This window comes from Plecotus auritus, assembly GCF_963455305.1.
Source record: "Plecotus auritus genome assembly, chromosome: 5".
Lineage (NCBI taxonomy): Eukaryota > Metazoa > Chordata > Mammalia > Chiroptera > Vespertilionidae > Plecotus > Plecotus auritus.
Window position 1 is genome coordinate 30,951,407 of NC_137776.1, and position 23,425 is coordinate 30,974,831.

At 40.0% G+C, this 23,425-nt stretch overlaps 1 protein-coding gene across 2 annotated transcripts in view; it reads right to left on the reverse strand.

Annotated features, from left to right (window-relative positions):
• PID1 (phosphotyrosine interaction domain containing 1) overlaps window positions 1–23,425 on the reverse strand; it is a 206,448-nt gene that overhangs the window by 85,865 nt on the left and 97,158 nt on the right. Inside the window, exon 2 of one of the 2 annotated variants that reach the window (XM_080668095.1) lies at window positions 11,958–12,104. The exons of the other annotated variant lie outside the window; for it this stretch is intronic. Coding sequence (XP_080524221.1) covers window positions 11,958–12,104 — 147 coding nt within the window. The remainder of the gene's footprint in view (window positions 1–11,957; window positions 12,105–23,425) is intronic. 2 annotated transcript variants of the gene reach the window in all.

Consider the following 23,425-nt stretch of genomic DNA (forward strand, 5'->3'; position numbering starts at 1 on the left):
GTCAAGGCACTTAGTCTATCTTTAGTCACACTTAAAAGAAAGAAAAAAGGGTATAGTGTCCCAAACACCACCTAATTCACAGGGACAACATAATCATTAGATAATGAGTCAAGTGCTAAAGCCTAAAGACAAACCACTATGGATTAATGAGCTAAGTGAAGAATCAATTTATCCTGAAAATTCAATGAAAATAACATTCTGCTCCTCTCCTAGACTGGAATTTTCCATATTTCAGATAGTGCTGATCTGAACATCTTCCCTTCTAGAAACATGTGTGGTGACCTATTGAACAAGAATTTAAAAAAACTAAAAAAAATTTTAAAAACATAAAACACTTAAGTCTAAATATCCCAGCATTGAGGAAGTCTCTTGTTCTTCCTAAAAAGAAAATCTTTTTTTAAAAAATGTTTTTATTGATTTTAAAGAGAGAGAGAGAGATAAAAACATTGATGAGAGAGAAATTTCTATTGATCAGTTATCTCCTACACACTCCCTATTGGGGATTGAACCCACAATCTGGGCATGTGCCTGACCAGGAATCAAACGGGTAACCTCTTGGTGCATGGAACGACATTCAACCAACTGAGCCACCTCAGCCTGGCCTGTAACAAAATCTTGATCTACAAATGTGGAGGTTGCCCCGACTAATGAATTATTTTGGCTGTAATAACTGGCTGCTGGTTGTTAATAAATCTCAGTGCTTGGCCAAAGCTGGTGAGCTGCATCTCAGTTTGATGTCTTTAACATCCACAGGAGTGATCAGAATTTCTTCCCTTATCTCTCCCACCATCTAGTAAGAAGGAGCAGTGTCACTGAAAGGCTTGGTCCAGAAATGAAGAAAGCTCAATGGTAACTCGGATTTTCCATCCATTTGTTAAGAATATCACTCTGCCTAATGGGTCTAGGTTTTCTTGCCTACCTCCTGAAATCCAGGAGAGAAATGTGGTCTAGATCTAAACATCTGACACCAGCCCACCACTTTCTCCTCTTGAAACAACAGCAAACATCAATGAATGACCCTGGCATGCTTTTCTGCAAAGCCAAGAAGCAGCCTCAATGTCTTTAGCACGGTTCTCTATATCCTTTGTCTCCAAAGTACACTATCTACACACCAGGGGGTACGCAAGAGAATCCCCCGGGTTAAGGATAGAATGCATTAGATTTTTTATTTATAGTTCCTTTTATCTTCAAATAAACTTAGCATTACTTATGCTTAATATACAGATAGACACAGGCACACTCAGCCAGACCATATGTCCAATGATCAGTGTCACATGCAGAACCAGAAGTCTCCCAAGGGTGGGAGTTCTATGGTGAAAAAGAAGCTGACAGGGGCACCTGGTTCACGTGATTGCTCAGAGCATGACAGTTCATGTTTGCCCATCTGCATGGACTTATGGGTTATGTAATCTGGTTTCAACAAAACCCAGCTGAGATTCTTGCAAATAAATGACAGATCTAATATAACAAAAAGATTGTCACACAAATAGACAACAAGGAGTGGTGGAACTAGTACATCTTTTTCTCCTGGCATATGATCCTTTCTACCTCATTCTGGGGTGAAAATTAACAATCCAATTGGATCTGAGAGGATCAATAAACAATACTGAAATTATCAAAGCCACTTGAAATTTGGTTTTAAATCCACTTTTTATTAAAAAGCCTTGCTTACACTATTCTAATATGCAGCTCATTCTTCTAACATTTCCATTTTATATATTTAAAATATGTATATATGTCAGTGTCCAGTACATAGATTTAAACTTTATATTAATAAATTTATTATTATCGGGAATGTTTATTTTGTTTAAAAGAATGTGTAATTTAAAAAGAAAAGACATATGATGTCACTAGTAGAGGATTTTAGTAACCATGAATGAATCAACTAATTTTTTCTTTGTTCTAATGGGTCTCCAAATTCCCTTCTTTGGCTCTTTTTCTCAGGAGAAGTCTAGTGTACAAATGGCAGGATGGGTTACCACCCTCCCTGCTCTTTCCTGTTTTCTGAGAGGTGAATCTTGTTAAGAAGAAGAAATGAAATCAAGGTTCTGTTGCGCAAACCAGGTTTTTGCTACAGGAAGGACTCCATTGTACCTTCAGAAGAAAGATCTGTTTGTCATATAAATTAACATGGAGTGCCTAAAGCCCTCTGCCGCTTCCCCTGCCTGAGAGGCCAAGACGCATGTTGGATGGGGTTCAAGGAGGAGCCAGTGAGGGAAAGGACTTCAGGCAACCTCTGGCAGGAGAATGAGGAAGACAAAACAGAGAGAAGGGATTTTTATGCACAAGCCTTGTGGGCTCTGAACAAACTGGAGAGTTAGTTCTCTGATGAGAAAAGTAAACACCTGTCTTGCACCATCCCATGAACAGACTAACAGTAAAATGTCTTTATAGTAATGGACAGCACCTCTGGGCCCTAACAAATAGCAATAGGCCTAGCTAGATGATGACATAGGAGAATTCTAGCACTATTCATAAATGTCACAAAACAGGTTTTAAAGAGAACAAAGTAATCTTTCAATGTGGGGTGAGGGGAATAATTTCAGTAGGATCTTTAGCTACAAGGTAGCTTTCCTGTTTCCCATGATAATAAAATTCATTTGTCCCCATTATTTCCTGAGTAAATTATTTTACGATTCCTAGATTTGGCTGGTGAAGACTGCTAGTGACTCATACACGCCAATCTGACTAATGTCTCATTTAGAGAACTCTACGCACAGAGGCCCTGACATCATTCTTCTTGCCAAGAAATGAATGTATAATATTTTCAATAAAAATAAAGAAGTGAACAGTTAGCACACCAAGGCATACATCTGCACCTGTTGTCACAGTGATTTTTTATAATTTCTTACTGGGTAGTCAGGAGTTAAAATTCTCAGAGATGTAATAAGAATAGCTATTTATATTTAAGAAAAATGTTTTTGACCTTTTTATGACCTGAGTTATTTAATGCCACTTTGACATCCATTCCTCATTTGCTACCATTTTGTCTATAGTTCATTGACCTTTCCATTTAGACTAAGGGGAGCTATATCTGAATAACAACAGTGTTTTACTTATACAGCTCTACTCTTGTGAAAAGTTCAGAGTATCCTATAAATATCTCTCTATACTTGAGGGTAAGTTAAGGATCACTGTTTCCATCTTGGATAAAGATTTAAAACAATGTAAGTTCAAACAGCTAAAATTAGAAATTTACAGAGGGTTAAACAATTCAGAGATGATTTCTGGATAAAGATTATTAAATATTATCTCTTCTCCAAACCCCACTTAACTGATCATAATGGTCATTTTTTTAATCCACACCCGAGAACATGTTTTTCATTAATTTTAAAGAGAAGGGAGAGAGAGAGAAAAATATCAATGCGAGAGGGAAACATTGATTGGCTCCCTTCCTGGGTATGTGCCCTGACAAGGAGTCGAACCTGCCATCTTTCCATGTTTCCGTGTATGGAATGACACTCCAACTGAACCACACCAGGAAGGGGCCGTAACAGTCATTTTTAAGTCATAAGCACAAAAGAACAAAATTAATGGAAGGTAAAACATTAACAAAGATTTGAAACTTTAGAAAACCCAGTAAGTCCATCTAAGCCAATTTTATAAAGTTTTATAAAACTGATTATTTCTATCTGATCTATCTGAGTCACATTTCTTATTTCTCAAATGGTTTCAAAATTGGGGAGAATGTGGGAATTTTACTTAAGGTTTCCTAAAACACCATGAAATATGAGTCCCCAAACTGAAAAGATCTACCCTGTTCCAGCTGGATGGATTCAGGGGAAAATTCACAAGGCACAGAAGTCAATGGGCAGTGCCTTTACGGCTTTAAGTTGAAATTACTCCCAATCTATCTTCCTATACCAGGCCAAACTTTCAAAAAAAAAAATGAGGGTAGAATTAAGAAATTTTTAGACATACAAAGACCACAATTTTTACTTCTTGAACATGTACTCCAGCCAAACAAAATGTTTTCTGAAAAGTTCCATTTAGAATAGAGTTTCTTACAGATATCTTTCCAGGCAAACTTTTATCCAAAGGAAATATTTTTCTTTAATAATTACTTTTAAAAAGCAATTACAAAAGTAGTGTTTGTTCATTGATGACAATTTAGGAAATGCAAAAAATAAGAAAACCAAAAGTTTTACCCATAATCCCACTATCTATACATCACTTCTGTTCAGATTTTAGTGTGAGCCTTCTTTTATGAATATTTGCATATATTTTAGTAATAATTTATTTTTTTTAAATAGGACTCTAATAACATTTTTTTCAACCTGCTTTTTATTCATTTAATACATTATGAACATTTTCCATATTGGTATAATATCTACAGCAGAATTTTTAATGACCACACGTTTTCCATTGTGTTGTGGAGCAAAAATATTAGATCTCTTTTAGACATTTAGATTGTTTTCCAATTTTTCACTAACAAATCTTTGCTTCTCTCCTTGGTTTTTAAAGGGAGAAGTAGACTAAAGTAGGCAGTGACATCACAAATTTGGAAATACAGGAGGACTGTCTTTGACAGTAGTCCAAAGTTAGGCTTCAATGCCAAATCTAGTTCCCCAGGGGAAAATGATCATTTTTAGCTGCAGCCTTCACGCTGTGTGGGGCACTAAGAAATACGTAGTTTGAAGGTGTCAGGGATTCCCCAGATAATTCCTCAAAGGGAAAAACAGCTCCACTACCCATCAACTAGGGGAAAGAGTGACCCTTTAAAGAAGTTGGCACTCTTACTCAACAATCATTCAGGCAGAATAATAATCTACATTCTCAATGCTTTTTTCAGATGAAATAAAGACACTCCCAGTATTTAAAGATTTTTAGTCATCAAATAACGAAAGTGAGCTCACGAAGGATAAAGAACGTCACTGAAGCCTAAGCCCCCATGGCTCTCTCAATGGGAAGACAAAAGCATAGAATTCAAAGCCACCAAGGAGGACTCATGACCAAGAAGTGTACATTGTAAGCACAAATAAAATACCCTTTCCTGCAGTAGCATAAGTAGTCTTGTGTCTCGAACATAAATACTAAGACCAATCCTAAAACCTTAATGCTGGGGCTTCATCTGTCCCTGGAGTAATATTCTTTTTCTCTGCTTGACTAGCTTGGTGACTAGAAAAGGGTGGTCAGGAGAGTGAGCACTATGAGCAGGATGAAGAGAGAGGGACGGGTTGAGGACAGTGTCAGTGCCTGGTGGGGAGGAAGAACTTCTAGTTTTCATAATCCTCCATTTCCAGTGATTCTTCCTTCTCTTACCGGTCCTTAAACATGAGTGCGGAGGGTGCTCATGAGAGGTGGGTGCCATCTTCTTTATATGTAAATGTGTGTGTGTGTGTGTGTGTGTGTGTGTGTGTGTGTGCCTGTCTCACTCCTTCCTCTTCTCACAGCCCATTCCAGACATCTCCAAGTTCACACAGCAAAGGTGCCCTTGGGTTGTTGCCCACTGGTGCACCCACAGACATCTCAAAGTTTGTAAGCATGAACTCAATACCGCTTCTGAAATCATGCTTCTCTTTCTCTGTCCTCACCTTGAACAATGGACTGGAATGAAAAGCGGGCTCTGGATTTCTCCAGTGCATGAGAGCACCCTCCGCACCCTAAATGTGACCTTTACTCATGACTGCCTGCACAGGGACTCTAGAGAGAGCAGCCTGTCCTCAAACTGAGGCTCATCTCATCTAGGCAATAATACCCTCCACGACATCAGGGGAGTGGGCTGGGGCTCCAACACGGCAGGAAAGGGTACCCTTTGCTCAGCGTCCTGAAGGCACTCTGCCTTTTCCCTACTGCCACCGCTCTTCCTACAGGGTAGACTTGTCTCCCACCAGGTCATGAAGCTGAGCTTTTCTGTAGTGGACACTCATTTGTTGTCTCCCTAGCAACTCTTTCCCTCTGGATTTGCAGATTTGAAAGCAAATACATTTCAATGATTTAAGTCAATTCAACTTGGGTTTTCTGTTATTTCAACCCAAAGCATCCAAACCCATTATGTGTGTGTTCCTGTCAACACCTGAACATCCTGAGGGTGTACAATATATTCTTGTGGGTGAAGAAAGACATAAAAAAAGAAAATTAGTAACAGAAGAGGGAAAGAAGTGGGAGGGGGAATGTCAGCAAATTTATAAATGGACAAAGAACAAAAATTGCAGAAAAATAAAAGCTTATCTCTTAAACAACAGATGTTAGCTCATCTCAACTTTTACCTTCCTAAATTTGTGAGACAAGCAGAGGTAACGTGCTTTGATGTTTACAAAGAAGTCTGAGACAGAATGAAGAGAAAATAAATGAGAAGTAAGTGCCATCCACTCTGAATTTAGAGGAAAACAACCAATAAATGCCATGGTCCTTTATATATTATATAAATATATAACATGTATTCTCTCTTGACATCAAAATCAGAAACTTATTTTGCAGGAAAAAAGTATGTACAATAGGCATAACTGATTCATGCAATGCCCAAAGGACCTACACCAAGATAGGGCTGCAAAAATGCATTTGAAAAGCATGACAAAATGATATAATTAATGTTTCTTCCTTCTGTTAATGGGTAAAAAACTGAGGCTTTGGCTAAAATTAGGAAACATAACTGTATTTCTAATTAAATACATTCCTGACCAAATAAACACAAAAATATTAGTATAGACAATAGATACAAGATATGCTAATCCTCAACATATTTGAATTCAAATCAGGAGCTCTTATTAAAAGTGGGATTTCTGGAATTCACTTCTAAGCTGGCTGTTTAACACATGCATGAAATGGTAGGATCTGAGGGTTGCCTGGCAAGCCTTCAGCTCAGAAACTTCTCTTCTCGTCCCATGAAACTGTAAACCAACCACATCCTCTCTGAGAGCTAAGGGACTACTACTGTCACTCCTGATTGCAAAGAATCTCAAAAAGAGTAATATAAAAATTGGTGTGCTTTAGCAATCATGAAGTTCTTCTTGGAAATTAGACTGTTTTATGGTTTCTGCCCTTGCAAATGGGAAGAGGACAGCAGGGCCTAAGACAGGGCTTCTCGGGATGCCAAGTCACATGCCTCACTCAGGAGGAGGTGAGGTTTGGGAACCAGAGCATCATTCCAGGTGAGATCAGGCCCTAAGGCCCTTGCTTCGACATCAGCCCTCTGAGCAGCTGTGTAGCAAACCCATTCTAACCCTACAAGTGCCAGCTAGCCCCCACATACCATTCCCCATCCCAGCTCCCACCTAACAGGATGTGTACACATTTACGTCACTTACACTGCTCTCATCACCCACCATCTTGTGCTTCAAGTCCCCAAGTTCACAGCAGGGTCCAGGCACCACTTCATGTAAATTCATGGTCAGTTTTTTAAGTGCAAGCTCTGTTCCCATCACTAAGTGGAGTGCCTGATCAAAATCTCTGTAAAGAAGGTCCAGAAATCTGCCCCAGGGGTTTCTGATACACACGGGAGTCAGAATCCCTGGCGATCTGGGGAGGCACACTCACCTTATTGCTCTTACTTGGCTGTAAGTTGCATGACCCACAACACCTACTTTGATTCCTTTCTCCACAATCCCATGTACACAGCAGGTTTTCAATGACTATTAGTTAAATAAGTATTTGCTAAGAAGCTGAAGCTAACTAGGATGGCATTGTGCTGGCAGGAGAAGGCAGGAATGACAAGCCACTGTTGCTGCAAAATCAGACACAACATCTCCGATACTGCAAAGGGCTCTTGCAAGGGTTCTGGTGTGAGTGTCTTAATGGGATGCAGTGGGCTGTGCAGTTAAAGAACTCCACCACAGGGGGAAAAAAAAGAGTGGCAGCAATAGAGAAAACACACAAAGCCCCAGCTGCCCGCAACATGAATGGCCTGGCCAGGCAATGCCATCAAGACCCACGGAGAATACAGATCAGGGGAGATGGGTAAGCAGAAAAGAGCCAGGAGCTGGCCAGGGCTCACCATAACCCATTTTCAACTCCCCTTTCCTTTGCTTCTTCCCGCCTCTCTCCCTTCCCCAAACCTAAAGGTATGCAAGCAAGGCTTGAGGGACCGTGGGCAAAAAGAGAGACCTCGCCCTGCAGGAGGATGGAAGGTGCCGGCCCTGTACACTGGCCCTGCAGCTGGGCCTGGGCTGCACCGAGCTCATTATTCCTGGCAGGCATGAGCCCAAGAGAGAGGTCCTTGTGCAGCTGGCATTTCATGAGCTAAGTTATTCGCAAGAACCAGAGAGGAAACACTGCACTTTGTTCCAAGGAATGGTCAGAAAAACTGGGGGAGGTCTGGAGATGCAAAGAGAAATATCATGGTTCAAAATCTAACCTTTTTTGTGTGTTTTGTTTTTTAACAAAAGAATAGGACTCTGAACATAAATGCGACACTGTCCTTGAGAGTTAAAAGCTGTAGTTCCAATAGGTTTACAGTCCATTTAAATGTAGAAAGCGTATTATAGTACACAATTTGGACAATGATACATTGGAGGTTTACTCCCTTCAAATAAAATCATAAAGCTGGAAAGCAATTCAAGAGGTGCTTTCAAACCAGATCTCTGATTTCAGGTTTACAATTCTCTATGCCTAGATGCCCCTCCTCAAGGTTTCTAGGGATGGAGAACTTTTTATTTTTTTCTAGCCCATGAGGATGTGTTTTTCACCTTGAAGGCAAAAGTTTTTTTGTGTCCGGCTGAAATCATTGCGATTTCCCTTTCTCTACCAGCCCCACAGCTATACCAGGGCAACCTTGCCTCCCTGTGGCCTGTCTTCTGATCTATTGTTTTCAACATCCTTTTAAAGGCGAAATAAATGAGCATGACCTGAGGCAGTAACAGGAAATAAAATGACACCATGCAGCTTGAACCCTATACTCCTTTTCAGAAAAATGATGGCTTTTATTCTTCTACCAAATTTCTCTCTCTCTCTCTCAGAGAATGTGTATATCTGTGTGTGTATATGTTTGTGTTTACACACACACACACACACACACACACACACACCTCTTTCATATCTGGATTGGATTGTTAAATCTCCTTACTCTGTAACTGCATTTTCCCCTCGCATTTAAATATACCTTATAGACCTTATCAAACTAAACTCTTTTCCTTACACTTATCCCTACAGACTTCATCGTGCTTTTGAAGGACTATTTTCCCCAACTGGAACAGGATATAAAATGACTTAAGGAAATCTCTAAAGGATGTAAAACCCAATTTGATTCCATTACTTTTAACTTTAGTGAGTATTGTTACAATTCCTTTTTATCATCAGGTCACCAACAGCACTGGATCCAACATGACCTGCTGCCAGTCCCAGAGATCCACTCTCTCCAGCTGAAAGGGAGTCTCTGACAACTGCTCTGGGGAAGCTGGAAGTTCACCTGAGCACAGTTACCATCTAAAGTCCCTCTTTCGCCCAGAAGTAGAATCGCTGGGTCCTAAGTTCCATTTTTATCTCTTTTTGAGGACCCTCCATACTGTTTTCCAGAGTGGCTGCACTAATCTGCATTCCCATCAACAATGCATGATAAGAAAATGGTAGGAATATTATTTGGCCATAAAAAGAATGAAATATTACCATTTGTGAGAGTACTGGATGGACCTAGAGGGTATTATGTTCAGTGAAATAATTCAGTCAGAGAAAGACAAATATCATATGATTTCATATAAATTTATATGTGGAATCTAAAGAACAAAATAAATGAATAAACAAAATTAAAACAGACTTACAGATGCAGAGAACAGACTGACAGCTGCCAGAAGGAGGGGGGCTGGTGAAAAAGGTGAAAGGATTGAGAACCATAGATTGGTAGTAACAAAATAGTCACAAGGATGTAAAGTACAGCATCCTATCTAATAAAAGAGAAACATGCAAATTGACTGTACCTCCACTACGCCCCACAAGCCACACCCACCAGCCAGTCAGAAGTGAATATGCAAATTAATCCAACCAAGATGGCGGTTAATTTGCATATCCAGGCGCAGAGCGAAGACTGAAGACAGTGTAGAAGGAAGCCAAGCACTGCAGAAGGGAGCGAAGCTGTAGAGAAGCAAGCAGGGTGGCGGAGAGTGGAGGGAAAGTGGAGGGAAGCAGGTGGGGCGACAGAGACAGGAGGAATGCAGGTGGGGCTGTGGAGACAGGAAGGAAGCAGGCGGGGCAACAGAGACAGGAGGGAAGCAGGCAGGGTGGCAGAAACTAGGGAAGCAGGCAGGGCTGCGGAGAAGGGAGGGAAGCAGGGCAGGGCAGGGCAGGGCGGCGGAGAAGGGAGGAAAGCAGGCGGGGCGGAGACCGCTGCAGGAAGCCCTATTGCAGGAATCTTCCTGCAACGGGCCTCTAGTAATATTATAATAATACTAGAGGCCCGGTGCACGTATTTGTGCACTGGTGAGGTCCAGCCAGCCTGCCTGATGAGGGCCATTGGGGGCGGGCCAACTGGGGCGGGGGGCCATGGGTGGTTTGGCAGCCCGCCCCACTCCTGATTGGTGGGGAGGGGCGCTCAGGGGCAGGGCCAGCCAGGGCAAGGGGCTGAGGGAGTTCCGGTCATTCTGTCATTCGGTCAATTTGCATATTACCTTTTTATTATATAGGATTGTAACAACTATGTACGGTGTCAGGTGAGTACTGGAAATATCAGGTGGAATACATTGTAAAATATATGATTATTTAACCACTATGCTGTACACCTGAAACTAATGCAAAATAACATGGAATGGAAACTAACTGAAAAATAAAGTTTAACAAAAAAATAAAATTGCTTTTTTAAAATAGATTCATATTACTCGCCTGCCTAAATTCCTCTGCTGGTTCCTGGTAATAATTAAAACAAAAACTCCTTGCCATGACCATGAGACTCTTTATAGTCGAACCCCCACCGAACCCCACCACTCACCACAAAGTTCTCATCTTCCCAGCTACCCTGGCCCCTTGCTCTCCGTTCTAAAGCACACAAGTCCATTTCTTGAGAATCAGCACACCCTGTTCCTTCTGCCTCAAAGATTCCTCCACAAATCCTTCAGGCTGGCTGTGATGTTCCTTCACCTGTATTTCCTCCTCCCTCCTCTTCTCATGAGCAGTTAAGCTCCGTGAAAATGCTGTTGGGTGCTGGGCACTCCGCCCCCCATGTCGGGCAGACAGTGAGCACCCACTGAGTCCTCGTGGAGTGAATGGACGTGTGTGAGGTTTTGTGCACATCACCATCACTCAAGATTGCGGGGGGCTCCAATGTGATCACTGCTGCAAGAACTGGGGAGGGGATGGGAAACTCCGACAGGAACAGTTTCCCTAACGGGGAAAGCAGTAAGGAGCGTGTCTCCAAGGTTATAAAAGAAATCCACGTGCAAACAAGCATTTTCCTGCCCCTCAAAATTCAGAACAAATTTCTGATGACAAAATATGAGTAAGATATTTTCTTTGTTACCTCTAAGCTGACTTCTATACTCATCAAAGTTACACATGTAATTTCCAGGGTTTTTTTCCCCCCATGTTGGCATTATAGTTTACATAAACAAAACATGTTTTTAATGCATTCTCAGGCATGAATATTAGCATAAATTTTGAGAGCTGAAGCACAACAAAAATGCAAAATTACCCCCACAGGACTCATAGAGTACAACCGTTGAGAAACTTGTTTTTGTTTTCACTTGTTAAAATATGTATTATTCAGACAGAAAATACAAAGGGAAGAACTATCGTATGGACAGAGCTTTCTTGTGAAGTACCCCAGGGCTATAAACAATATAGCAAGAAACTACTTTTTTCCACCTGTCCTTAAACTTAGGTCTTTAATGTTACCCTCAAATTATGAAGAGTGCTATATCCTTAAGAAAAATAAAACAGGATAGAAATTCATACGACCATCGCTCAATCAGCTTATTTTGTTAGTTGTTTAACACTTTCATTCTTCAACACTGTTACCACTGCGAAACAAGAGTCTTAAAGCCACATGTCCTTTCATCTGCCCCACATGAGGGCCTCGAGGGCCACAGGCCACATACCTTGCAGCCGCTGTGAGTCCTGCTCTTCATCAGGGGCGTGGTGGTGCACAGCTCGATGGCCTCGGGCTCATGGAAGATGACGGCTGGGAGAGGCTCCTTTTTCAGTGTTAGGACATTCAGTTTAGACTTCAGCATGGTCTGAAAGTGCTGGAAAGCAGAAAGGATAAAAAGAAGCCAGCTACAGGTAAATCATGTGGAATTGTACGTGGTGCCACTGCCTATAAAACCCAGTAGCAAAATCTTTGTTTCATTTTCTCAGTCTTAATAGAGGAGGCCAAGAGATGCTAGTAAAATGGAGGGGAAACACTGTCAGGACATTGCTGATGTGAAACTGTGGGAGACAGCCAGCCCTTAGGCAGACATCATGAGAACGTGGGGTGGTGGTAGTCACCCATGGCCTTGCTCTGAGAGGGTCTTCCAAGGTGACATAGACAAAGGAAATCCTGGGGATGTAACCCAGGCTGAATTTACTAAAGAAGGGAAGATGCTCCAAAGGGGATGCTAGAGGAGCAATTTGGGGGAAAGTTTAAAGACAATGGAAAAGCAAAAAAAACTGATGAAAAGAACACAAGATTGCTGCTCTCTGCCTCTGTTCTGCTCTGCCTGGGCTGTGGAACTCTGGGAAATGCACTACTTCCCCATGAACCACTTTATCTGCTGTCTCAGGCCAGGACTCTCAGGAAATATCCATTCTGTGTGCAACTCCTGTTGGCACTAGTTATGAAATATGCGCAGAATCCAAGCATATTTCCTCACCACTCTCTATACACCCAGTCCAGGCCCCATCTTTGTTTGGTCTAGCAGCTTCCAAACTGGACCCACCACTTCCAGCCTTGCCCCTGGGCAGAGTATAGCCACACAATAGCCAGAGGGATCCTTCTAAAACTGCACATAGGGGACAGTGTCCGAAGCATCTCATTACTTCATCGTCTGAGTCACCCTCTCCTTTTTCTTCATCAGCAAACCAACTTCGCTCTCATTCTCAATGACCCATGCTCACTGGAAAACAAGGGCAAATCTCTCTCCTATTTAAAAACATGCCACGCCTGGCAACTTTGTATCTTAAAAGGTGGCTGTATCAGTCAGGGTTAAGTCAGGGAGATACAACTAGTAGGAGATATACACTGAGATTTAGGCAAGGAATTGGCTCGTGCAATTGTAGGGGCTGGGTAGGCAAATGTCACATCCTTAGGGGATGCTGTCAGGAAGGGTGGGCTGAACTCCCGGGCATGGACCAAAGCTGCCGTCCAAGGGTAGCATTTCTTCTTCAGGGAAACCTCAGCTGACCTGTTAAGGTATTTCACTTGATTGAATCAAACCCACCCAGTTTATCTTGGAAGCCTCCCTTCCTTCAAATGATTATGGACTTTAATTGTATCTGCAAAATGCCTTCACTGCGACGCCAAGACTGGTGTTTGATTGGAAAACTAAGCATAGTAGCCTAGCCAAGTTGACACATAAAACTGACCGTTAGCATGGCAAGCTTGTGTTCCAGTAGATATCATGTGGACTTGTAAACTGTTGTAAGCCCATGGGATAGTTCATTAAACAAAACAGTTTATGCTCCTATGGCATTCATCTTCTATTGGAAGATGACAGACAATAAATAAAGTACATACATCATCATAAGACTAATATATCAAGAGAAGGGAGTAGAAAGTGACTGGTAAATATATATAGTTTGCAGGGCCGTGTGCAAAATGAAAAGTCAGTGTTACCTCTGTCCTTTCACAGTGGGCAAAAAGGACAAAACCACTAAAGAAAAAAATATTTTTAATAAAGGAATCATTTTCTCTATTTCCCTTTTAAATATTATCTTACTTTCTCTGCTTAGCTTTTCTAACAAAATTGTCACTAACATTTGCAGTTGTCATTTGGTTTCACAGGCTCCACCTACTGTGAGCAACCCTCTGAAGCAGCGTCTAGTGGTTTATTTCTGATCCAGTAGTGCCTACCCAAAGTCTGGCTGAAAGCAGGTGTTCAGTAAAGGTGTGTGGAGTGAACTGGCGAGCAAAGGCAAGACACACACACCTGCCCAGCTGGGGGTGCCAAGGCTTAGAAGAGGGCGGTAACTAAGGTTTCACAACTGAATTTGTTGAAGTTGGAATTTGAACTCTATTATCTTCCTATCTCCAATTCAGGGTTTTTAAAATGTTTGTTTATTTCTTTTACCTGGCTCCTCAGCCAAGTAACCAAGGGGGCCATGTGAATGCCGGTCTGGAACTGTCAGTCTCTCTGTGTGCTGAGTGACTGAACCAATAAGACCTGGGGTCCCATGACAGGGACAGGAAGATGGTCTCAGAACTTCTGGGAAGAATGGTTGGCCAGCCCTTTGAGAAGAGAGTCACTTCTAGTGCCGTCTTCAGGAACTTCCTGTGTAGATGAGATGCACTTTGAACAGGCTGAGCCTTAATGATAAAGCACCAAATCATAATCTAAAGGAAGTATTAGAGTCCCCAGGTTATTCCTGTCTGTGATAAAGCCCTGAGCTACTGCCCAAATGACATAAATTCCAAGTCTCAAGGGCTAGCCACAGAGTGACCCTGCAATGACACCCAATTTGGTGGCAAGCTCTCCAGCAGGGTAACAAAGACCCAGAACTGTAACCTGCTGCCCGAACTGCATGGCCTCGTGTTTCCTGGGCCTCAGTTCCTTCATCTGTCAACTTTAGAATGCTGTGTTATGTCACATCAAAAATAATACCGCTTGTTCTTTTGCATGGACACACAAGGGCTATACGGACAATGCAACTTCAAATACCATAATCCAGTAGAATTATAAAAAAAGGTCATAAAAGAGGAACCGAATAGAGGAGCTTGGAAAAGCTACTGCTCCCAAATGAAAGATGCACAGAGTTCCATAAAAAAGATGTGTTATTCATTCTTAAGAAAGGAAAGTGAATAGTGTTATAGAAAATTAGGGCACTGCCCCAGACAAATTAAACAACGCTCGGCTGTCTGCATTTGGTGCTGTATGTGTGATCTTAAAATAGAACCTCTAAATCAAGCCCCATTATGCGGCTGGAGTAATGGTCTTGCCCTGTAAAATTTTACAGTTGGGGCTTCCTGCTCCTACTCAGACATTAATCTCTGACACGTTAGTAGGCAAGGATTTACATATTTTACCAATTCAAATCTGGTGGATCTCACCTTTGTATATTGATTGTGTATCCAATATATAAAGCATCTTTGGAAGGCAAATGCTGCTTCCTCTTTCCCTAAAATAACTGGGCCACTATCCTCACTCAAATTAAAGTGAAGGCATTAAGGTTTTTATCCCCGGTTGCATTTTGAAGACTGGCTACAATGGTCAGTTTTAACTTGCAGTAATGCCCTAATGACACTTCAACAATACCGCAAATGTTCTCCTTAGGAGAACCACAAGGAACAAGTGGGCAAATCAAATTAATGGAGAAGTTCACTTCCCCATAGAACTGCTAATTTGTACAAGTGTATAAAAACCAATAGGACTTCCACATTTGTTCATAATCAAATTTCACTTTATTACTTTGGGGGGTATGTAAGAACTCACTCAGTCGTACTTTCATAACATTTTATAGCACTTACCTTTTAAATAGGGATATGCATGCCTCTCACATGAGAAAATTAATAATTGTGATATTCTTCTGTGACCTTTAGCAAGATCTTTCACTTATCATTTTTTAATGTAAATTCTTGGATTTCTGCTTTTAAGTAGCTGTTCTAGCATTTTCACACACACACACGCACAAAACATAAAAGTACCAAGTATATTTTTCTGTTAAATAATAGTTCACACTGAGAACTGCCTAAAATCTAGCTGAACTAAATACTATAACTAAGGATACAAAGAAGAAGCCACATCAAGATTGGTAGGGGGAGTGGAGACTCAGTGGAATATTACTCAGCCATAAGAAAAGAATGAAATCTTTACATTTGCAACAACATGATAGACCTACAGGGTATTATTGTAAGTGAAATAAGTCAGAGCATGACAAATACCATATGATTTCATTTATATGGGAATCTAAAAAACAAAACAAACAAACAAAACAGAAACAAACCCATAGCTATAGAGAACATGTTGATGGTTGCCAGATGGGAGGGGAGATGGAGGGATGGGTAAAAAAGGAAAAGTGACTAAGATGTACACATTTCCGGCTATAAAGACAGTCACAGGATGTAGAGTACAGCATAGGGAATATAGTCAATAACATTGTAATAACCATGTATGTTGTCAGATGTGTACTAGCCTTATCAGGGTGATCACTTCAAAAGTTACATAAACGTCTAATCACTATGTTGTAGACCTGAAACTAATATAACATTGTATGTCAACTGTAATTGAAAAATAAGAAATTATTTTTAAAAAAACTTTTTAAGAGTGAATAAAAGAAAATTTAATTAATTAAGATCAACTTTTATTTAAATACTAGAGGCCTGGTGCACAAAATTCGTGCATTGGGGCTGGGGGGTGTCCCTCAGCCTAGCTTGCACCCTCTCCAATCTGGGACCCCTCAAGGGATGTCCGACTGCCCGTTTAGGCCCGATCCCAGTGGGATCAAGCCTAAACGGGCAGTCGGACATCCCTCTCACAATTCAGGACTGCTGGCTCCCAACTGCTCGCCTGCATACCTTCCTGATTGCCCCTAACCGCTTCTGCCTGCCAGCCTGATCACCCCCTAAACACTCCCCTGCCAGCCTGATTGATGCCTAACTGCTCCCCTGCCAGCCTGTTTTCCCCTAACTGCCCTCCCCTGCCGGCCTGGTCACCCCTAACTGCTCTCCCCTGCAGGCCTGGGTCCCTCCCAACTGCCTTTTCCTGCAGGCCTGGGTCCCTCCCAACTGCCTTTCCCTGCAGGCCTGGTTGCCCCCAACTTCCCTCCTCTGCCGGCTTGGTCACCCCTAACTGCCCTCCCCTGCAGGCTTGATCACCCCCAACTGCCCTCCCTTGCAGGCCTGGTCCCTCCCAACTGCCCTCCCCTGCTGGCCATCTTGTGGTGGCCATCTTGTGTCCACATGGGGGCAGGATCTTTGACCACATGGGGGCAGCCATCTTGTGTGTTGGAGTGATGGTCAATCTGCATATTACTCTTTTATTAGATAGGATATTTTCTCTTTTTTAAAAAAATCTTCACTTTTGAAAGAATTACAGATGTCCCCTTTTTTCCCTATTGTCCCTTTCAAGCCTGCACCCACCCACTTCCCCACACTATTGTCTGTGTCCATGGTTTATGCATATATGCATACAAGTTCTTTGGTTAATCTCTTCCCACTCACCCAGCCACCCTCCCCCCATCTACTCCCCACCCCCGCCTTCCTTCTGAGATTCAACAGTCTGTTCCATTCTTCTATGTCTCTGGATCTATTTTGTTCATCAGTTAATTTTATTCATTGGATTCCACATATGAATGAGATCATACGATACTTGTCTTTCTTGATTGGCTTATTTCACTTAGCATAATACTCTCCAGGTCTCTCCATGCTGCCTCAAAGAATTTTTTTTTGTTTGCTTTTGTCCTGTTTAGAAAGTGAAACAAGACTGTATAGTCTCCCTAAATTAGCAGGCATATACAAAATTGCATATTTGATTTCTAGGATTAATTTTTTAATGGATCTGGTATTCCAAGAAAAGAAAGACCTACACCAATTTGGTATTTGCCTTATGGCTGCAGATTATCCTAGTAACTGCCTTATTCAAAAAGTTCCAGCTTAATTTCAAAAGCCTTAAATCCAGACACTTAAAACTTAAAAGACTCCTATCTATTACAGTGATAGCTATTATTAAACTAACTGAAAATACTCATGTTCACACACCCATACTTATTCATGGTTTTAATTATGGAAGCATTTCTTTTGACTATCACAGATTCTCTCAAGAGATTATGTGGAAGAGGCACAAAATAACTCCATGCCCACAGAGTATGCAAAAAGCGCCCAAGGCTTGTGAAAGGCTCCCTCGGGGGAGTGTGTGTGTGGGGGTGTGTGTGTGTATGTCTATTCATTTATTTTTTTGTTACTGATCTACAATACACACACACTTGCTATATTCCTAGTTTAATTTGTTTGTCATCTTCCAAACAATTTTCTATATAACAGTTAAACTATTGTAAAAGATAGATTGCAAGCTCTCAACTCAAAGGCACATTTGGCCTATAAATGGTTTATATGATTTGCAGAGTTCTTAAATTTGAAGAGTATTCAAATATTGGGGTATATAGGATTAAAATTTGCATTTCCACTTCTCTTGGTAGGTCAAAAGATCTGCAAAAGCAACCTGCACTCATGGCAACAATTAGCTCCAGCTGGTCATGCAATTACCCTTATTTACTTAGATATTTTCCTCTGCAATTCATCAGGGTGCCACACTCCTCTACTATCAGCACTCTTTTCTATACTAAACACAAGTCACTATTTTTTTTTAAATATATTTCTTTATTGATTTCAGAGAGGAAGGGAGAGGGATAGAGAGATAGAAACATCAAAACATCAATGATGAGAGAGAATCATTGATCGGCTGCCTCCTGCACACCCCCTACTGGGGATTAAGCACACAACCTGGGCATGTGCCCTTGGCTGGAATCGAACCTGGGACCCCTCAGTCCACAGGCCGACGCTCTATCCACTGAGCTAAACCGGCCAGGGCACAAGTCACTATTTTTATAGTCATTTCATGCGATATCAACTTCAGTTCTATACATTACTTGTTTTATTCTTATAGATATTTGAATTGTAACCCTGATGTAAAATGACAAATGCTAAGAGATCAGAACAAAAATTTCACCCACTCATGGAAAAAAAAAGTTATGTACAGTTGAATTTATTCCTGCCAATATTTATTTTTATTGAATTTATTGGGGTGACTGGTCAATAAAACCAAATGGATTTCAAGTTTACAACTCTATAACACATCATCTGCATTCTCATTGTGCACTTACCACCCAAATTCACACCAATATTTAAATTATGAAAATTCAACTAAAAGAGTGTGAGTGAGTGAATGGGTAACAGAAAGAAGTAATCCAACATGTCTGTCTGTCATTCCACACAATTAGAATGGACCGGAAATTAGGAATTTATTCTTCTCTGCGTAAGGTATTCCCACATGCCCCTGGTGATATATCTTGTTGCACTACATATAATTAAATTACTAAAGATCAATGTATTTTTTACTTCCACTTCCAAATGAGATAGAGTAACAGGGATGAAATTGGCACATTTATAACAACCAAATAAACTGGGGGGAAATTATGAAACAACAGTGTGTGAGACAATGGGTATCAGTCAATGAAAGACAGTGATCACTGAAAGATGAGACGAATGAGGTAAACTGCACAACTGTCCAACTTATGAACTTGACTTTGCAGGCTGTGATGCAGAGAGGAGAAATACAGAAAGGACCCGACAAAGTCCCAGAGTTAAGGAGACAGAGATGAAAGCCTGAGAGACAAAAACAGAGAAGAAATCCACAGAGAGAGAGAACTCTGGACATCTGCAGAGGGTCTCCTCAAATATTCAGCGGAGTAGTAATCAGAGTATTCATGAAAGGAAACTAGCCAGTGGAAAGATTCAAGATTAGAGTGCTGGTTCACATAGGGCCAGCAATAGTACCTGTTCCTACCAGCGAAACTGGAAAAATTCATGAGTCATAGGGCACTGGGGTGAGTACTCACAAAAGTTTAGTCTCAGTAGTGGGAAATAATTAGCACTGGAATAAGTGCACTCTGGTTCACCCACAATTCTTTAAAAGAAGATCCAAAAGAATAAAAAACCTTTGAAATAATTTAACTGAATTCCACACCAAAAAATTCAAAGAATATTTATAGGAAAAACAAAAATATCCAGCAACCAACAAGAGTCAAGATGCCTTGCATCTAATAAAAATTCTCCGGAAATGCAAATAAGCAAGGAAACAAAACCTATAATGAAGAGATGAATAAATTAATCAAAACCTACCCAGAACTAACACAGACATTATAATTACCAGGCAATGGCATTAAAACTGTATTTCATATATTCCAAAATGTAAGTTGAGATATTTAAGATATAAAAAAATCCAAATCTAACTACTAAAGATAAAAACTACACTGTCAGATATGAAAAGCACATTGGGAGCTAATAATAATAGAATTCATTACAGCAAAACAGAATGGTAAACTTGAATACAAAACCAATAGAAACAATTCGAAATTAAACAGAGAGAAAAGAGGGGAAAAATTTATCAATGAGCTAAGGAACCACTTCAAATACCCTCATGTATGTATAACTGAAATCCCAGAGGAAAAATAGGGAGAAATAGAAAAAATATTTGAGGAAATAATAGCTAGATTTTTTTTCCAAATCTGAGAAAATTGTAAACCCACATTTAGAAGAATGTAAACAAGTCCTAAGCACAAGAAATAAGAAGAAAAATACATCAAGGCCCATCATAATCAAACTCCATAATATAATAAAAGGAACAAAGATGGAGATGATAGCTGATTTATCATTGAAAATAATGCAAGTGAGAATACAGTAGTAAAAAAATAAATTAATTAAAATATAAACCCAGAATTCTGCACTCAGGATTCTGGATATAGAATAAAGGTGAAATAAAGATTTCCAGACATATGAAACTTGAAACAGTTCATGACCAGCAGACCTTTCCTATGACAAATGTTAAAGAAAGTCAATCAGGCAAAATGAAAGAATGAAAATATGGATGCAGGTCCTGGTCTGGTAGCTAAGTTGGTTAGAGCATCGCCTTGATATGCCAAGGTTGCAGGTTCAATCTCTAATCAGGGCACATACAAGAAACAACCAATGAATGCATAAATAAGTGGAACAATAAACCAATCTCTCTCTCTCTCTCTCTCTCTCTCTCTCTCTCTCTCTCTCTCTCTCTCCCCCCCTCCCTCCCCCCCTCCTCTCTCCTTCCCTCTAAAAATCAATTTTAAAAAATGGATCCACACAAGAGAATGAAGATTAATATTTAAAATTCATTGAAAGCTAACTATTTTTAATTTTTAGAATGATAACAATATGGTAGTGATTTTAGCATATATAAAAATAAGATATATTGCAACATTAGTACAAAAGTCAGAAAAGGTGAAATGAAGGTGTACTATTGTAAGGATCTGACAATACATGTGACATGGTTTAATATCATTTGAAGATATACTGTGATAACTTAAAGATATATACTATATACACTATAAACCATAAAGGACTAAAATAACAAACCAAAGAGTTATGCATACTAACAAAAATAAAATGGAATAATAAAATAGAAGGCAAAAATAGAGAAAAAAGTAAACACAAATAAAAACAGATGAGAAAATAGAATAAAATAATAAAATGATGGATTTAAAATCTGTAAAATTAATCTGAGAGGTATTTAAAATGCCCCTATTGAAAAGCTGATAGAGTGATATTTATTATAAACAAGACCAAACTCTATGCTGCCTATAAGAAATTCACTCCAAAGTCAAAAAGCAAATAAAAACTGATAGATCACAAGGATAAATAAGAGGAAAACTACAGATATTGTTGGAGATTTCAATACCACACTCTTGAAAACTGATAGAATCAGTAGACAGAACATTAGCAAGGATAAAGGTTTGAATAACACCACCAACCAACTTGACAAAATTGGCATTTACCAGTACAGACCCACTCCACCCCAAAACAAATAGAATTCAAGTGTAAAACATTTACTAAGATAAACCAAATTCTGGGTCATAAAGGAAAAAAAAAAAACCTCAGTAAATTTAGTATTCAAATTATACAAAGTAATAACAGAAAAATCTCTGTAAATTTTTCAAACATGCAAACTAAGTAATAAACTTCTAAATAACCCATAGATGAAAGAATAAATCAAAAAGTAAAATAGAAAGTTCTTTAAACTGAATGAAAATGAAGCATGTCAAAATACATCAAATGAGATGCCACTAAAATAGTACTTATGGGAAATATTATAACACAAATGCCAATATTAGAAGAGAAGAAAATTTTCTATACAATAAAATCAGCTTTAAATTGAAAGAAAGAAGAAAGAAAGAAAGAAAGAAAGAAAGAAAGAAAGAAAGAAAGAAAGAAAAAAAGAAAGAAAGGAAGAAATATGAAACCCAAAGTGAGTAGAAGAAACCAAACAATAAAGTTTGGAGGAGAAACCAATGAAATATAACACAAAATAAACATAATCAATACAATGGTCTATCTTCCAGTTCACTTATTCTTCCTTTGGCTGCATTTAGTTTGCTGATAAGCTTATTAAAGGCTTCGCCTCTGCTACTCTGTGGTTGCTGTTCTTTCCCTGGCAGTTTCATTTGATTCTTACAGTTTCCATTTCTTTGCTGAAATTCCCCATATGTTCATGCACGCTCTCCACTTTTTCCACTAGAACCATTAATATATTAATCAAAATTATTTTCAGTTCCACATCTGAGTAATCTCTGAGTCTGGTTCTTATAATGGCTTCATCTCCTCATAATGAATTGTTTTCCTCTTAATTTTTCTTTGTGTGGCCTAATAATACATGAGGACACAGAAAAGAGGATAAAAACTAAACAGCATAAACACAGTTTTAAAAAATGGGGGGAAAAAGTCAGATAAAACAATGTAAGATCTGGAAACCAATCACAATGTCATGAGTTTAAGATTGCAAAGACTGTTTCTCACATTCCCTGAGGGACTACACTCAGTCCCTGAGTTAAGCACCAAGGGCACCTTCACGGTCCAATTTGAAATGCTGGGCTTTGTGGTGCCAGTGAATACCCAGCTCATTAGGACACAGCAGATGCATGTTACAAACACCGTACATTTACATCCACACCCATTTGGTTTTATTTTCATTTCTTTTTTGCTATACAAAATTCCTCTGCAGGACTCTGTTTTGGTTGATATTGGATTGAGCATTGTCTTGGCAGGTTGGGAGGAAACTAAAAATAATTTTGTCCTTAGGCTTCAAGTGATCAGGGAGGTGACATGCCAGAGCTCACTTTGATGGGGGCTCACTGGAGAGTGCTGGGCTGCAAAGCCGTCCACAGAGGCTTTTCCGAAGCTCCTCATGTCGTACCTCTGCCTGCTTTATGCCCTGAACTGCACCTTGTACGATAATCAGCATTTTCATACCACCTGAATGTACTATTTATATGTTGTCACTTCTTTGTATACCTGACAGGGAATAATCACTAAATGAATGTCTAATGAGTAAACAAATGATTAAGCGAGTGAAGGAAAACAACATTACTGGAGTTAGAAAACAATGGCTACAAACTAAACACACACTGTTCTTATCTGACCTGGCTCCTTTCCAGCCCTTCATTCCATTTCACTACCAGCTTGCAGCAACTAACTGCTCCGGTTCTGACATCACCTGGGCAATGGACTCTGGTCCAAGAGCAAAACCAGACAAACGTCCAGTCTCACTAGTGGGATGCTGACGACTTCAGACACAGAGACCGTGACTGGTGGCCTGACTTGGGTTCACCAAAACCACACAAATTTCCT